The sequence below is a fragment of the Ailuropoda melanoleuca genome, chromosome 15 (genome assembly GCF_002007445.2).
Source record: "Ailuropoda melanoleuca isolate Jingjing chromosome 15, ASM200744v2, whole genome shotgun sequence".
NCBI lineage: Eukaryota > Metazoa > Chordata > Mammalia > Carnivora > Ursidae > Ailuropoda > Ailuropoda melanoleuca.
The window spans coordinates 41,704,450-41,723,020 of record NC_048232.1 but is presented as its reverse complement, the minus strand read 5'-3'; the positions used below and the strand labels follow the sequence as shown (position 1 = coordinate 41,723,020).

The 18,571-nt window shown below is 44.9% G+C and overlaps 1 protein-coding gene across 1 annotated transcript in view; it reads left to right on the top strand.

Moving 5' to 3' along the window:
* The window catches only part of GRIP1 (glutamate receptor interacting protein 1), a 378,833-nt gene that overhangs the window by 346,047 nt on the left and 14,215 nt on the right, over positions 1 to 18,571 (top strand). The window contains 3 exon segments of the mRNA XM_034643413.1: positions 5,963 to 6,119; positions 6,915 to 7,026; positions 12,121 to 12,354. Of these exon segments, the coding sequence (XP_034499304.1) occupies positions 5,963 to 6,119; positions 6,915 to 7,026; positions 12,121 to 12,354 (503 nt within the window).

Below are 18,571 nucleotides of genomic sequence, written 5' to 3'. Positions count from 1 at the left end.
ATCTCCCCCCCTCCCCCACTGGATACAGACAGGCCCGTCAGGGGACCCACCTTAAGATACCCATAGGCCCTCACTGACCAGTGGGCTACTGACAACCAGGCACAGTCACCGACAAAGGGAGAATTCATACATCTGCCGGACCTCTTCACCTTCTCCCTTTAAAAGCAGCGCCCACCCACTGCCTCGGGGCAGACAGCCTCTGAGCCCTTGCAGTGTATTCAGGAAACCTCTATCTCCTTTGTTCTGCCTCAGGTGAATCCTCTCACTGCCCACACTGTCTGCCTCCACCCAGTTGTCACCCCACATCTGGGCCCCCCCCATCCAATCGGGAGAGACACCACATTTAGACACCACACCTTTGTTATAAAACCTTCATCAGGCCTGAAATATTTACTTCCTTACTTTGAGTATATTACCATCAATGATCTTTGGAAAAAAAAAAAAACAACTAAATCTAATCTTGCCACTCCCTTAAAAACAAACAAAAAACCCTCTTGATGGTTCTCTGTTGTTTGGGATAACGTCAAAGGTGCTTAGTTTAAAGCAGATTTCTCTGTAATCTGTTTCCCCGCTGCTTTATCAGTCTCCTCTCCAGACATTTCCTTGTGGTACCTTTTACTCCGCACATCCTGAACTTCTCGCTCTTCGCCGAGCAAGCTTCGCTCTTTGGTACCGCACAGCACTAGGTATTTTCATATGTTCATTGGTCCCTGCCTTGATCCATTCTAAATCAGTGAAGAAGTAGAAATGGAGTCAGCTATGCATTAAACTATCAACTATTTTTGTTTTCTGGAGAGGAAGAGTTTTCGTTTTGTTTTGCTAGAAAAGCTGGGTTGGACTTGTAGCCAGAATCAGTTATTTCCCTACTCCTAACCCAAGTCTAGATGTTGGGATTTAAATGAGGGGGAAGTCAGATCTACAAAGCTAACTGTAACCCAGCATATCAGCTGGATTTGACTTAGCTGAATAGAACTGAATACCCTAATATTACAGTGACTTAAATCATTTTAAAAAGTAGGCATTTCAGAGCTGGTGTATAACTACAGTGTTGTCAAAGACCTCTTAAATATTTCTTCTTTAGTATGCCTACACTTGGCTTCCATCTTCGGGTTTGCCACATGATCCAGGAGGGTTACCAGGGCACCAGCTATTTCATCTACATTCCAGGCTGCAGGAAAGACTGTTGTAAAGAGCCTCTCCAGAAGTTCCATTTACATGTCATTGGCTTTTTACATAGTTAACACTTAACTTCAGGGGAGGCTGAGGCAGTGCAGTCTTATCCTAAGTATTAATAGGCCCACCCCCAAAACTGGTATTCTGGTAAAAGGATAAAGAGAAGAATGGATGTTGCAATAGGCAGCTATAGAAACTGCACTGTCTAGGCGTTGCTGCCCCCCACCCCCGCCGTGAGCTCATTGAGCGCCAACAGTGGGCCCCAGGTGTGCCTGCCTTACAGCGCAGCAGCAGTGGGAAAGAATGAGTCCAGAGAGAGCCAAGAAGAGACTGAGGGTCTTGACACTCCCCTACTCTCTTCCAGAACTCCACAGTTAGGTAAATCATTGCTCTTCCTATGGGGAGGCAGAAGCCCAAATGGTAAGAGGGACCAGAGTATTTCTGGAATCCTCCCTCCTTGAGAGTGACTCAGAAACCCGTTGATGAAACACAGAGGACAGGACCCACCGTGACTGCACATTTACCAGGCTCTCCTCCTAGGCGCACACTGTCATACCCAACGCTTCTACAAGGAAATGCCAACCCACCCTCTAACTCTAAGCTTAGAGGACACCTTCCCTTTGCCATCTTTCATGACCCGCTTTCCAACCCTCCAGCAGGTCTCGGTTCTTCCAGATCCGTGTCCCTCCATGAGAGGGACAACGCTCTCAGCTGCAATTAGAACTGTCACTTTGAGGGCTCCTGGGTGGCTCAGTCAATTAAGTGTCTGCATTGGGCTCACGTCACAATCCTGGAGTCCTGGGATTGAGCCCCGCATCAGGCTCCCTGCTTAGTGGGGAACCTGCTTCTGCTGCTGCCTCTGCCCTCTGCTCATACTCTCTCTCTGGCTCTCTCTACCTCAAATAAATAAAATTAAAAAAAAAAAAAACTGTCACAGACAATACTAAACTATGCAGTTTTTGAAGATAGGAAGCTAGTACTGTTGTCTTTGCATTTCAGCTCCTCATAGGGTACCTGACACTTAAGAAGTACTAGAATGTTCCCTGAATCAGCAGTGCTGAGGTTTTCCTCCTTTACTGCTCTCCCTGCTTTATAATCAGGAAACGGAGATCTTGAGAAGTTAAATGGCTTAGCACATAAGAAAAGTAGGGGCGCCTGGGTGGCGCAGTCGTTAAGTGTCTGCCTTCGGCTCAGGGCGTGATCCCAGCATTCTGGGATCGAGCCCCACATCAGGGCTCCTCCACTGGGAGCCTGCTTCTTCCTCTCCCACTCCCCTGCTGTGTTCCCTCTCTCGCTGGCTGTCTCTGTCAAATAAATAAATAAAATCTTAAAAAAAAAAGAAAAGAAAGAAAAGTAATGGGCATCTGTATTTATTTATTTAAGATTTTTATTTATTAGAGTGAGAGAGAGAAGCAGCAGTGGGGAGGGCCAGAGGGAGAGAGAGGGAGAAGCAGACTCCCCAAGAAAAGAAAGAAAAGTAATGGGCATCTGTATTTATTTATTTAAGATTTTTATTTATTAGAGTGAGAGAGAGAAGCAGCAGTGGGGAGGGCCAGAGGGAGAGAGAGGGAGAAGCAGACTCCCCACTGAACAGGGAGCCCCATGTGGGGCTCGATCCCTGGACCCAGAGATCATGACCTGAGCTGAAGGCAGGCGCTTAACTGACTGAGCCACCCAGGTGCCCCGGCATCTGCATTTGTTAAAACCTCATTATGTGTGAGAGTTTGTGTGTGTTATTCTCAGGCCTCATATCGACCTGCTGAGGCACTTACGTATGGTTATCCCATCTTACCCTGAGGTGAGTTGGTCAGAGGCTACAGAGCAAGGAAGTGGCAAAGCTGGGATGTGGACCCACATCTCTGTCCCCGTGCCAGCACAGCACGGTCCAGACCCAGGTTTTTGGAGTCCACACCTAACCCAAGGATATTTGAATTTTATCCCCATGCCCCGCTTTGTTGTAATGCAATAATCATTTAATACTGCTTATGAACACAAGGCACCCTTGGTGTAGACAGACATGCTTTTCGAGAGAGGCGTTTCCTGAGTAAGGAACAATGCTGCACACCTGCTCAGGGCCATCCTTACGCTCTCGCCCAATCACCCAGAACTACTTACAAACAACAGCTGGAAGGAAAATCAGGAAGTTAATCTGTCCAGTTTAAAGCCTGTTGGAATTTCCCCAGGGAACTGATTGATCACACGGGTTAATGCTTATCAGGAAAGGATTCGGTCCAGAGGACTCCAGCATTTAGCATTTGGCTCTTTGCAAATTGAAAGCTAGTTAAGGCAAGTGAGGCTCGGTCTTCCTCTAACTCTTTTTGTATCACAAAAAGGGAGATTTCACTTACTTGGGCGGTTGGTTTATCTGGTTGGGAAGGAGAAAGTGGATAGCCGGTGAGAGGAAGTCAGGAGAAATGCAGTCACGCGCAGTCGCTCCCCTTCAAGAAGAGACCCGCGCATTTCCTTAATTCAGCACTTTCAACAGAAAACAGCACACAGATCACACAAAATTTCTAACCAAATGGCTAGCCATACTTCTGTAGTTACCCAGGAAGAAGATGAGAGAACAAACTGTAAATATTTTCTCTGCACCAAGGACTCCTAATGCTTGGTATCCTAAAACGGAAGATTCATAGAAGGTTCTTGCAGGCATGGGCCTTCCCCTGCATTCGTGAGATCAAGTCCTTTTGACCAGAGCATTATCCCTTGGGCCTCCTGCTTCTCTGCGCTCTATTAGTAAGGATGGCACTGTGGGTTCTAACAAGTGGATGGAAAGTGAGTAAGACGAAAACAGGGATGCGTGGGGACAATCGTCTTACATGATCCGCTCATTTCATTGTATGGGAAAATGGTGGCCAAGGCCTCTTTGCTGCATTAGCTGTTCGTGGGTTTTTGTCTTTCATCTTAATGGTTTTTAAACACAGTAAGAAATACATATTATATTGCAACCCGGTATACACATGTAAACACACACACACACACACACACACACAGTGGGTCACAACCTGAAATGGAGGATGGAGCTGTGTGTCATGGTTACAGCGCACGCTGTAGAGTCAGACCTGCTCGCAAGCCCCTGCTTTCCTATCTAAACCTCCCAAAAGAATTTTGAAAAACCGCATACCGCATCACACATTTAAAATTGTCTTCTAATTTTTTTCTCCCCAAATTTAAATACTTCCAAAGACTATAATTTCCAGTTGGTCGTTAATATGCCTTAACTATATTTTTGTCAAAATCTGAAACCACGGATTTAGATCAAATTTTGTGGAAAATGTCCATTATATAACCCCATTGCCAAAGCCATTCCTCACTGCCTCACCTATCAAGCTAATATGACTTAACTCCCTGTCAGAGAGGAAGTCAGTCCTCATTTTGCAATTCAGATAAATACAATAATGTGCCCGCCTCCTAACTGACAACTGTTTTGAATTCTAACTCAGAGATGCCAAGAGACAGGTGGATGAAGGAGGGGGAAAGGCTTGCCAGGAGTTTGTGCCTGGTTGAATTAAGGTGCTGCTTCCGGGAGACCTTCACTCAGGAGCAAGGCTTTCCCAAATTATCCCTTGACTTGACGCCTGGGGGTTTTGCATCCTAAGGCCAGCTCCTTCCAAAGGTTTGAGATGCATAAGAAATGTGTCTTTCATTTGTAAAGTGACAGAAAAACAACTATGAAGAGGGAAGTGAGAAGGGAGAGCCAACAGATCTCAGACCCCTGGTCCTTTTTGGTGGGGTTGACTTTGGGAGGAGGTGCTTAAGGAACTGGAGGGTCTAAGAACTGATTCTCCTAAAGTTATGACTGGAACCCCCAGGGGAGAGTTTGCCGATAGCCCTACACACTTGAACCACTGTTGTAAGCCTTTCGTATGCTCATACGTAAAATGCAAATAATAATAGTACTACCTTCAAAGACAGTTATGACGAATAAATAAGGCCATGCGAATCAAGCGCTTAATGAAGTTTCAGGTGCCTAAGTACCCACTCTATGATCCCTATTGTTATTGCTGTCACCGTTCGTTCTTACTCCACCCCTCTTCTTGCTAACAATGTCATTTCTCATTGGATTAAGTCATCCTTGGGCCCATCCNGTTTCAGGTGCCTAAGTACCCACTCTATGATCCCTATTGTTATTGCTGTCACCGTTCGTTCTTACTCCACCCCTCTTCTTGCTAACAATGTCATTTCTCATTGGATTAAGTCATCCTTGGGCCCATCCCTAACATTCATGGGCCCCAGCCCCGCAGAGCCCCACTCTGTCCACACTCCTGCAACCAGCAGCTGCTTAGCCACTCCTTGGGCTTGGAACCCACATCTGGTGACAAATTCCACTCTCAAAAGGACAGACTTGGGTGGGAAGCCCTCACGCGTCCTGTAGGTGGACACAGGGTATCTGGGCAGGAAGTTCAGGGTTCTGACTTTCTAGAACTTGCTATAGAAAGAGTTGGAAACAGGTCTTCGTGGGCACTTCCCCCTGGCCCAGGAGATTTCTTGCCCAGAGAGAGGAGGGCAGGAGCCCTAATAAAAACAGATCCAACACGGTGGGCTCTGCTGTTTGGGTCTAAAGATCGTACGTCAGGGTTGTTGTTGGAATCAGTTGACAGAATATGTGTGAATGTGTTTTGCATGTAAGACCTGAGTATTATCTTGATGGCCTTTCTGATCCCAAATTTAGTTAACGGTCAGCTGCCTTGAACGAACTAATCGAAACCACAGGAAAAGACAAATTACCAAACAGACCCTCTGGAGTCCTTCTCAGAAACAGAAGGTGACACCTGATTTTTTGTTTCAGGTTCTGGCTTTCAGGCTTCGGGTTACAACTTCAACACTTACGAGTGGAGGGGTCCAAAACAGAGAGGCAGCCTGTCCCCAGTCACTAAGCCGCGAAGCCAGACTTACCCAGACGTGGGGCTGAGTAATGAAGACTGGGACCGGTCCACAGTCAGTGGGTAAGGTTTTCATCAACTGCTGCCTGTCCACACTACTTTGTGGCCATTAACCCCGATGTGACTTTCTCTACTTCCGGTGGCACCTGTTGCCAGCATCCGGAGCACGACAGGAACCGCTGTCATCACACCGTCGGCCCCAGGGCAAGGTTCAGGGACCTGTGCCTGCCCGGCGGGAGCCTGGGCATCACCTCACAGCGTGGCAAGAGCTCAGTTTCCCCTGATGAAAACAGGAATAGCGCATGGGAAGATCTTTATCTGTAAACCCTGTCCTCACCCTCTGACTAGTCTCCTCTCCTTTCCTTTAAAAGGTTGCTTCACGTTAAATTACGTTAAAAAAAAGATACATCAAGGATCCCAAACTTTGAATTGAGATCTATTTTAGCATTTTGTTCTCTCCCAAAATATTTTAAGGGAATTCATAAAAACGCATAGCCCTTAAATGGTCTATACCGATATTTCTAAGTGAGAAAAGATTTTTCTCTTGGAAGTTTGACTTCTCGTTCACCAGGCAGAGCAGCCGAAGGATATTCCCACACGATGCCCTGCTGATGCGGTTCATTCCACCATAGCCATGAACATTCAGATTCAGTTAGTAAGACCACGGTCCTTCCTCTGTTTGCTGGTTCTTGGAGATACTTGGCGTTTCTGAAAGCAGCCTCACTTGGAGCTTCCAGTTGGAAGAAAGCCAGATCTAAAAGGAATCTCCCATTTTTGTATGTGTGTGAGAGAGGAAAGAGAGAGATTCTGGATTATGTCTGGCAAGTTCTTGACCTGGACTGTGCTTTTTGATGACAGTTTTACAGGGGCACCCGACAGTTCGGAGGCTGAACAAGAGGAGAACTTCTGGTCCCAGGCGCTGGAGGATTTGGAAACCTGTGGACAGTCGGGAATTCTGAGAGAACTTGAGGTAGCCTCGGTCCTGCTACTGACTTTTATTGTTTCTACATTCATTTTTTTTTTTTTGGTCCTTTTGAGTTTGCATTTATCACATCAGTTCATTTAAAAGCTTTAACCCCTTTCCACAGGAGAAAGCTGACAGGCGTGTGTCTTTGAGAAACATGACTCTCTTGGTAGCTACCCTTTATGTTATATTTTTGCTTGTGAAGCTGCCTTCCCTGCTCCCTTGCCTTCCGGACAGCAATTTGATTTGGTTCAGTGCAGTTGAAAGTATTTATTTCCCCATTTCCACCCCCACCCCGAGCTTACTGACTTGTGGCTTCTGCCATTGCTCCCTGCTAACCCTGACTGAACCTGTTTGCCACCGAGTCGTTGGGGAGGGAGCTAAGCCCCCAGCAGTGGCGCATCTCATTCTCTTAGCTGCTTTAGAAAGGTTTCTTTGGCATGTTTTCATTTGTACCTGGTATAGCAATTAATTTGATCGTGAAGCGGAACATAAGAGGAAATTTTATTTTGTTTTGTTTTGTTTTGCCCTTAAAGTAGATGACAGTGCAGCTGGTGAAAAAGGCCAGTCTGTGTGAAAAGCGGCCAAAATATTACACAGTACTTTGCTGTTAATTGCAAATCCTGATTCCATATTAACTTAGTGTGACTTCTAGGAGTTGTGGCGAGATGGAACATAATAGCTGGACTCCCGGTGAGTTCTTTAATCAAAGCCATGAATTTGCTGACGATATTCACACTTTGGTCTAGGTGGTCCTGGACTGTTTCCTTTTATGTTCTTTTAAATTTTCGGAGCTGTAAAAAACTAGAGTGGCAAAAGTCTCATTTTTATTTTGATGTCATATGAGGTCCCCAAGTCACCATAAGGAATGTGAATGGCATAAGTGGGTGAAATGGCAATTCTAAAACGAGTACTCATCTTTGTATTATTTTGCTTCTCAACTGCATGTGTGGATATTTGATGTGATTCTAATGTTTGTGAATCTGCAAAGAGAATTATGAAGGAAAATATTAGTTTGAATTTATAAATATCATAGTATTACCTGGCATGAATTGAAACTTCAGAGCACAGTTGAAGGGCCTGGAGATGGATAATGCTATAAAACTTAAATAAATTAAGACAGAAGCAATTGATTCCTTTTTAGGCAACTTTCAAAAAGAGTCACATGCTTAAGTATCAGCTGGCTTATTTAAACTTTTACCACTTCCTGTATGTAGAATGATTAGCAGAAAGGACCCAGACTGGATAATGAGCTCAATTCACAATTCTTGAACATACCCCTGCTTTTGAAAGCATGTTTGGCTCATCGGCCTTCTTCGCTTTGCATTTTGATATTTCTCTTTTGAAGAAGCAGCTAATCTTCTAATAGCTTCTTTTACAGCAGGTAAGACAAGGGTGATGTAAAAAGTAACACAGTGAGGTTGGGTTTTCACCCAGAAGTTGAGTTTAATGAAAACAACATCTATGAACATAGAAGTTATGTTGCAATAGCCTAGAATCTTTTTCTAACGTAGCTTCAGGCAGGTGTGGCCCTTGAAATTGTAACTCCAGAAAGGCAGTGGGTTGAATTTATAAGCCAAAAGGACATTAAAGCCCTCAACAAGGAAGAATGATTGGCAAATCTAGAAAGTAGAGTCTTACTTACACTTGTATCACCAAGAGGATTCATTTACTGGTTTAAATGAACTCTGATCGCTTGATTGTAAATGTTACTATGCAAAAAATATTATTGGAGCTAGTTTCCTGCATATGAAATTTATGTCCAGTATTAAAAGTTACAGCATACTATAACCATAATAAATGTAGGAGATTAGCTAAGATGAAAAATGATTACAATTGAAATGGAAATGAAGGCTATATTAGGCATTCTCCCCATTAGCTAGTAATTATTTAGGTTCAACTTTAGCACTGAAAAATATAGAGTTTTAACAAAAGAGAAAAATTCAAACTAAGACTTTGGACAAGTTACTTAATCTGTCTTATCAGATATTTATTCTTCTGCAAAATAAGGGGATTATAATGATTAACGCTTATATGGCACTTAACACAGAACATAACACTTAATAATTGTTCAATAGAAATTATTATTTTGCCATTTTTATTAATAAACACTGCCTTAACTGGTTTTTAATATAGGAAGAAGGCTTGATTAAATATCAGGTAGAAAGCCCTTGAGGGGCGCCTGGGTGGCTCAGTCGTTAAGCGTCTGCCTTAGGCTCAGGGCGTGATCCCAGAGTCCTGCAATCAAGCCCCACATCAGGCTCCTCCGCTTGGGAGCCTGCTTCTTCCTCTCCCACTCCCCCTGCTTGTGTTCCCTCTCTCACTGGCTGTCTCTCTCTCTGTCAAACAAATAAGTAAAATCTTTAAAAAAAAAAATTAAAAGAAAAAAGAAAGCCCTTGAACATATCCTTCTAAGTTTTATGTGTATCAGTTGTCTCATTGATAATTTGGGGGAGGGCATTATAACTATAAATTATGAATTGTGCAAAATGGGAACAGGCAATAGATAATCCAGATGTGAAAACAAATCTTAGATAATTGAAAATAGTTATTTTAAACTTTATTTTAGTTTTTATATTTATGTTTTCATTTTTATATTCCTTCATAGTAATTCAATTGAAGTTCATTTTTTTTAAAGATTTTATTTATTTATTTGACAGAGAGAGACACAGCCAGCAAGAGAGGGAACACAAGCAGGGGGAGTGGGAGAGGAAGAAGCAGGCTCCCAGCGGAGCAGGGAGCCTGACACGGGGCTCGAACCCAGGACCCTGCGATCAGGCCCTGGGCCAAAGGCAGACACTTACAGACCCAGCCACCCAGGTGCCCCTGAAGTTCACTTTAAACAAAGCAATCAAACCGTGCTTTGAAACCTTGCTTCCATCAGAATTCTTTCTAGATCAGTTTGGAACTTCCATAGTGACCAAGGCTCAAACCATTATCTCCCTGGTGTAGTGATTAAGTATTTTACCTCCAAAATACTCCCCACTGGACCCATGAAAAATGAATATAAAATATAGTTGTTAACAAAGCCAATAACTTGTCTAAGTAGGTAAAAACAATAGATGGATGGTCACCACTGCAAGAAAATAATCACTGGGTGCTGTCACTTACAGTGGACAGAGAAATGCTATCGGCGAGTTAAGTGCCGTAAAATAAAGGATGTCCCATGACACCAAAAAAGCTAGTAGTCAAAAGCTTTCCATTTTAAAAAGGGATTTAGCTGAAATAAACCATAATATGAATAATCCACATTGGTTTAAATATTAGGGTTTTTTTTTTAATCTCCTAAAAAGTCAATTTTCTATAATTCAACCGAATACTTGACTGGGAAGCAAGCCAGCCTGGTAGTCAATCAAGAATAAGGGTTCTGGAGTCAGAGTGTGAGGGCTGCAGTCCCAGACTCTTGGGCAATTTGCTCACCTCATCCCAGCATCCCTTCCCTTGACCGAAGTGGGGAGATATGATAACTCTAATACGTATCATAGAGACTTATCACAAGTCTTATTGACATTCTACACACACGTATGTATGGTACTGAGCACGTGTTAATGGTCAATGACCAGTAAGGTTTTTCTTACGATTAAAATTTTCTTTTTCAAAATTATCAATATGATAACTGATCTAGTTAGGATATTGATAAGATAACTGGTTTTGTTCCTTTTTCAACAGAGTCATAGATATATTTACATGTGCTCCAATATTTGGCTGCAATTCAAAGATCTCATTACTGGTGTGTGTGCAGCCGAACATCAGGTGACTCTTGGAATGACAAAATCTTAGAGAGATAACAAATGAAAACTCTATCACTCTGCAGGGTTTCCTCCTAATCAATAATTTTAGATGGTGCCCTTGGCTCAGTTACTACCTGGGTGACCTTGGATAGGTCAGCCTCTGTGTGTCTCAGTTTCTGCACCTACAAATTGGGAGTCAGAACAGCGTCCATCTCCTGAAGTTGCTGTGAGGCTTAAGGAGGCAAACACAAATGGCACTCTGCTCCTTTTAGCATCAGTAGGTGTGCAAACCACTAGATCACAGTGTAGCCAACAACATAGCACGTGGAGTTTGTTTTCTGGTCCCGTGACCTCAGACAGACGCACCAGTGCTGGTTTTCAACCAGCCTACCGAGGAGGATGGAGCTGCCTACAGGCATGTTTTCGGTTAGAGAACCACGAGAAATGGACACCCTCAGCGTGACATTGGTTTCAGATGCTTTTTTAGTTTCACTTCCAAGATTCAGTCATATTTGGGGTCTAATTTTGCCTTTCCTTGCATATGAACATATTTTTAGAAAGATTTTATTTATTTGTTGGGAAAAGAGAGAGAGAGCACAAGCAGGGGGAGCGGCAGGCAGAGGGAGAAGCAGCCTCCCTGCTGAGCAGGGAGCCCAATGTGGTACTTGATCCAGGGTCCTGTGATCATGACCTGACACTTAACTGGCTGAGCCACCCAGGTGTCCCACATATGAACATATTTGAAACTGAACAAACTTCCCAGTTCACTGGTAAAACCCAATCCAAGTTTCCCAGCTTTTGAGCAAAGGGTTGAATCCAGGAGCACAATAAATGATTACTCTTTGACCTCTCTGAGGACCTCCCACAAAGACCACTTCTAAGAAATGTGGACCCACGCCAACGGGTACGGAGACCTAGCTGGTCTACAAGCTTCTGGGACAGGCCACATGGCCAAAGGAAAGACAGTGTACCGGTCGTAGGCGGGCAGCATTGGCCACTGGCTTTGCCTCCTGAATCCCATCTTTAGAGCCCACTCAGTGGAAAATTAATGCTTAAAATGTAGTTTGCAGTAAGCAAATGTTATAGCTTTTCAATTTGCCTCAAAACTGCCAGGGGTGGTATTTGATTAAATAAACCCAATGGCTTAAGTACTTAAATTGGATTTGAGACGTGCATTATAAATGTCATTTGGAAAGCACTTTCCCAGACTTTCATGGTTCACTTAGTACGTCCATTCTCTGGCCTTTGGTTGTGCCCCGAAGACAGTGTATTTTGACTGGGCAGAAGGAGAAATGTGCTTAGTGTTGAGCGACCAAACCCTTTTCTTAGTCCCCAGCTTAATTGTTTCTGAAAATTGTCAATGCCACAGGCGACAATCATGTCGGGGAGCACGATGAGTTTGAATCATGAGGCCCCCACACCTCGCAGTCAGCTGGGGCGACAGGCCAGCTTCCAGGAACGGAGCAGCTCGCGGCCGCATTACAGCCAGACAACTCGGAGCAACACCCTGCCCTCGGATGTGGGCAGAAAGTCCGTCACCCTGAGGAAGATGAAACAGGAAATCAAGGAGATCATGTCTCCAACCCCTGTGGAGCTGCACAAGGTCAGCATGCTCTCTTCCCTTCCCCGCGTCCCGTTAGCCGCCATTCGGCCCAGCGTCAGCGCCCGGGTGCGAGCTCAGCCAGGGACAGGGGCCAGAGCCCAAAGGCAGACCAGCAAGAGACTCTGTTCTCAAAATGGCATGTTTGGGAGGTTATCCTGCAGATCAGGGACAATTCTCTTCGGAGCAATGAACTGACTAAAAATGTGTGTAGCCAATATCTTCTTATAAAGTTGGAGAATTCAGTATCCCAAGGAGTTTAGATAAGTTGGTTAGTCTTTCAAAGTGGGAGAAGGACCTTCTAAGGGTCATACACTCGTCGCTTCCTTGAAGATGAGTTTCAGGTTGAATGTAGGAATGTTTCATCTTTAATGACCGACTTAGCAGATGATTGTATGATGTGGAAGACATGAAGTTCTCTTCGAGACATAGTTTAGATGTCGTGGGTCAGGACAGGGCAAGTCCTGGAATGTTCCATCTCAGCCTGTGATGCCTCTCGACTTCGGGGAAGAGAGTCCACTGTGCCACACAGAGCAGCGTCTCATATGTTGGCAGAGTTTGAACAAGGCAGGTGCAAATGACAGTGTTTACAGAATCCCGGGGTGAGGGGAGCAGTGGTCAGGGGGTGTCTCTGATTTTCTTCTGTAGAACTAATGCTTTATTTTTAATTAATACGTAAAGATGTATAGACGGCCATAATCTCACCCCACTTTTCTTGAGAACCAAGACCCTCTCTGTAGTTAATACTCTGTTAATGAGAAATTAGTAATTTGTCTTTCCCAGAAAAGCAAGCAAATGTTGGGTTGAGAGGAGGTAATACGCCAGCCACTCCCTTTTTCCTCTGAAGTCTTCAATTTCCCTAAGCACCCTATAAAAGATATTTTATATCTTTTTGCAGCTATTTATTTTGCAGCTGCCAAAGGATGTGGTGAAAGAGAGACTAGAATGGGAAGTTGAGTTCTGAACCTTGTGTTCCAATCCTGGGTTGTCTTTTACCACTCATTCGCTCATTTATTACATATCCTGCACGTTCATTCACTGACCCCGTACATTGTGCATCCCCATGGGGCGCAGAGTCTAATGGGGAGACCGTCTGGGAAACAGTAGGAAGATGGTGAGGTAGATACAATGAGAGAGGCAAGACTAGGCTGCCTTGGGGGACAGAGGGTGGACCCTCACCCACTACGGAAGAGACAGGAAAGGCTTCTTGGAAGTAGGTGTGAACTCTGCAGAAAGGTGGAGGATGGGAGGGCATTCCAGGCCAAGAAGGAAGCTTGTGCCAAGGGATGTCAAGGATGGTGACATGTTGAGGGAGTGCAAACATCCCGAAGTGACCAAAGCCTGGAATTAGAGCCTTGTGCCTTCAGAGGCATTACAGACTTACAAAAAAGCAAAGAAGTATCTGATATTTTAGGGTGGGGATGCAGGCTTAGACCCATGTCACAAGTTCACTTGTTTATCCGATTTCCCTGAATTGAGGCATCTGTTTGGAACACATCAGCCGTCGCTGCCTGTCAGATGTCCTAAGATGCTAACTGACAAACCCCACGAGGAGGCTGTAAGGTCCCCTCTGGTGGTTACAGGGCAGAAGCTATCCAGTCTGTGCTAATTCAGCCGCACCAGGAAGAAGTGAGCCTCACCCGATTCCCGCGGGTGTCTAAGAATACTGCCCGCCCCTCTTCTCAAAAATTCTCCTGCCCAGGCAGAGCAGAGCATGCTTGATAACCCCCCCACCTTCATCCCCAAAGGGAAAGGATACCAGCATGTATTGGGGTTCTATTATATGCTATACTCTTTATATTTTAGCCCTTACAATAGCCCTTCTTAGCAGATATGTATTATCGCCATCTACAGGACAGGGAAATAGAAGGGATAAAATAGAGTCATTTTTCCTTCTGGAGTGAGGCACTTGCCTCAAAGGGAGATTATTGATAGCCCACCGGTACAAAGACCCGTCGGCCCATCCCTCCTGCACTGAAAGCATTTAGCAAAGATAATGATGAGAAATTGGTTGTGCAAGTCATTAGAGCTGAGGTTTAAAAAAAGTGCCTGTGCTGAAAATCGATCTTATTTTTTAAAAAGGCCCCCTCCACAGGCCACCACATTGGGGGGCAGCGTGTGGCCTGGTTGGAACATGTGTGTGGCAGAGTGTGACCTGGGAGACCACAGGATCACGCACATGGATGGGCCAAGACCTAATCCGCGGGATTCTTCTTTTTGCCTTTGTTTCAGACGTCTCCCCTCAGTGGTGGCAATAAGTACGTCTCCCATGTAGCTTCACTTTTCTTCTGAATTAGTCCCAAACAAAATAGAGGACTCTCGAAAGCAGATGGTGTCCCGGGCATCCTAAGGCACAAAACAAGATCTAGTGAAGTGAAAGGGCAGCCAGGAGTGCGCAGCCTGGCAACAGGGAATTCTGGGAGTGTGTCTGCTCACATCCTGGGTATCGTTTCCTTTTGTAAGTGAGTTCAGTGATTCTGTCGGGCATCCACGTGCTGGCTGTTAAATACATTCTCCAGTGTTGAAGTGTGTGAGAGGAAGAGTCCACTTGGCCTGGTGGCTGTGCTCGTGTCCTGCCCGTGGGTGACTGAACACTGCCGGATTGCCTGACGCCATGAAAAAGCGCAGTGACTTGTCGATGAAATTGAGTTATCTTCCCAGTGGGGTGCTACTAGCCTATAGGGTTTTTTGTTGCTGTTGGGTTTTTTTTTTAGCTTACTTTCCTTTGTAAAAGTGGGGAAAAGGCACTCTGGCAGGTGGTGGTGTGGACAGGGGTCAGGGAATTAGAAAAACATTCCTTCTTCAAGTTGAAGATAATCCCAGACCAGATGCACAGCTTGACGAGTGGAACGAGGGCTGGTTTTCAGTTCCCTGAGCCCCCTTGGTAAACATTTCCAAATGGATCTGGGGGAGGAATTCCCAAGGGGCTGCAAAGACTGGGGCGGAGAGGCCGGATGAGAGAAATAGCACACAGGCTTGGTGTCATTTTCTGGCTGCCATCTTTCTCGTGGCTGTTGGCTACTTGGGGAAATCTGTCTCCTTGAGGGCAGGGAGCAGATCTGTTCATGTCCGAGCCAGTGACTACAAACTCATACCGTGTTCACGAGAAGCTGATCAAGAGGTTGTGAATGACTGGGCAAGGATCCATCCTCATTCCTGGGGAGAAAAAAACAAAAAGCAAAAACAGCTCCATCTCTGGGTGACGGGTTACTAACATTATCTTCAAACGTGAAGAATGCAGTGTGGGCTTATCTTCCAATTTCCTGGGTTTCAGCTTCTTTCCGTTGTTTACCCGTGACTTACCACCCAGTCCTCCTTGCCATTCCTTCTCTTCCTTCAAACCTTCAGAAAGTCCCAAGCTCGGGTCAGAGACTATACGGTTTTCTTTCATTTCACCCCATCTGCTGTGTCTGAGGCCCTTCTGGGTCTGGGCAAGTCTTCCTTCTAGTTGTCTGCATTCACTCCTGGACCCCAAAAGCTAGTTGTCCTTCATGACGCTTGGAACCAACATAGAAACACAGCCCCATTTCCTTTTTTGGCTGTGTGGATGGGGGAGGAAGTGAGAGCTGGCAAGATGATTTGATGTTGGGGGGGGACGGTGGCAGAAGAGCTCACAGGGAAGTGATCCTCACATTCCCTCAGTATTTGTTGGCTGAGACGATCTGAAACACATCTTACCTCACAACTCAGGACACGCGAACATCCACACTCATATCTGAACACATCCAAAACTTGACTGCATGGTTTATGCTAACATTTTCTATTTTTCCTTTGTTCTTTTTTCAAATACTATCATATTAAGCTGATTTCAAAATTTATTAATGGGTCTTAACCAAAAGTTTGCGGACTACTGCCTCTGATGATCTCCCCCATGCTTATTAAAATTCAGTTTCCTAAACCCCACCCAGACTTGCCTGGTCAGCACTTCCTGGGAGTGCCGGCCAACCTCTTCAGTGGATTCTGTTGCACCCTGAAGACTGAGGATCACAGCTTTAGGTTTTGCTAATGGAGGTGATGATGCTGTTTCAGTGAAATCATTAGCAGCAGTGGGGTGGCAGGGGAAAAAGGAAACGAGGTTGCATCCTCAGCCCTGCAGCTTCTGGGTTTTATCTTTAAAATGAATTCTGGTTTGTACTATAGCTTATCACAGATTCTTTCTCTTTACAGATAAGGAGCCTGTGATCTGAGCTGTAGTTCATTGATAACCCTTCTTTCCCTTCTGATGCTTAAATGTCCTTTATGTCCACTTAATCTATTTCTGAGATGAAGTCTCGCTTCACTTCTTTGCATACTTTATTTTTTTAAAAGATTTTATTTATTTATTTGACAGAGAGAAAGACAGCCAGTGAGAGAGGGAATATAAGCAGGGGGAGTGGGAGAGGAAGAAGCAGGCTCCCAGTGGAGGAGCCTGATGTGGGGCTCAATCCCAGGGATCCGGGATCACGCCCCGAACCGAAGGCAGACGCTTAACGACTGAGCCACCCAGGTGCCCCACTTCTTTGCATACTTTAAAGCAAAAAGATTGTTTTTTTCTGTAGAGTAGAAAGTTTCCCCGCATCCAGAACATTGGGACTTTTTTTTTTGTCGTATTGACATTTCCTTTTGCCCTGTCATTTATGTTTTTATGTAAAATTATATTCCTTTACTGTATGCAGCTATTTGTATTTCTCATTTTACAGAAAGGTTTTAACAGTCCTTTTTCAGCATCTCCTTTTATTTATGGTTTATTTATGGCTGCTGGTGGCATGACCCTGGGACATTGAAGTCATCTGCTAGGACCCCTTTGATTTCTCATAGCTGCTTTGGCTGCTGTCTACTTTTTCCCCACCCAAGTTCACTTTGCATTTTCTAATGTATCTGAATGCTTTGAGGGGGAAGCTTTCTTCTTCTTGATATGAGAAAGTTGTTCTTGTCCTTGTAAGGAGTGTCACTTTCAGTGCCTAATGGCAACTTCTTTTGCAATATTCTCTCCGCGTCAGGAAGAGAGGCTCAGCCTTAGGAGGAAATATGCAATGGAAAAACATATCTTATTCAGACATATGCCTCTTCCTTCACCAGCTATTTAGAGTTGGTTCTCAAGATCAAACGAGTGCACATGGCAGGCCTCGACCTTCTCCAAATAGCTGGTGTAGAATCGTCTTACTGTGGAAGTCACGAGCAGCTAAAAATGACAGACTGAATATATGCACCTTCTGCTTTTGCCTACCCTTCTTCGCTAGCTCCAGTTTCTCTTCCTCCAGGCAAGGAGGGGTGAATTAGAAAGAACACAGACTTCGTCGTCAGGCAGACCGAGGGTTTGCTCACAGTCTGACACGCATCAGCCGTGTCACTTCTCGGAACCGTGGTTTTCTCCTTTAGCAGAGGAGGGGGCAGGATCCTGCTTAGGAGCGGAGCCTTCACAAATAGCATTTCCCCTGGGGAAGTCGCCGCCCTTCAGAGTCTCGCCTCAGCTGTGCAGTGTCAGAAACCCCGAAAATGAGGTCTCCACGGCCTCCCAGCCTGCAAAGCAGATTGAGCCTCAGAGCCCCCGAGATGGAGATGTAAACCAGAGTTGGAATCTGTGAACAGACAGATGGATGCGTGTCTAGTTACCAGTCACTGCCTCAGCCCGACGAGCATACGCTGTCCCTGTAAAGCCAGGACCAGCGGATAATCAGAAGGTTGTTGGGGGAACGTGGAATTGTAGAGTAAGAGTTGGAGTCTGCATGACATGTTTAAAATGAGTAATGGCATTCAGCCCTGACAGTCCTCAAAATGGATCATTCCCTCAGCTTCCTTTGTCTGTGATTCTGTTAAAACGTACTTTTCAGGACACAAAACAGGTCTCAACTGATACCAAAAGAATGAAATTATTCCCTGCATATTCTCAGACCACAACGCTTTGAAATTGGAACTCAACCACAAGGAAAAACTTGGAAGAAACTCAAACACTTGGAGACTAAGAACCATCCTGCTCAGGAATGACTCGATAAACCAGGAAATAAAAAATCAAGTTAAACAATTTATGGGGACCAACGAGAATGAAAACACAATGGTCCAAAACCTATGGGATACTGCAAAGGCAGCCCTAAGGGGGAAATACATAGCCATCCAAGCCTCACTCAAAAGAACAGAAAAATATAAAGTGCAGTTTTTATATTCTCACCTCAAGAAGCTGGAACAGCAACAGAGGGACAGGCCTAATCCACGCACGAGGAAGCAGTTGACCAAAATTAGAGCA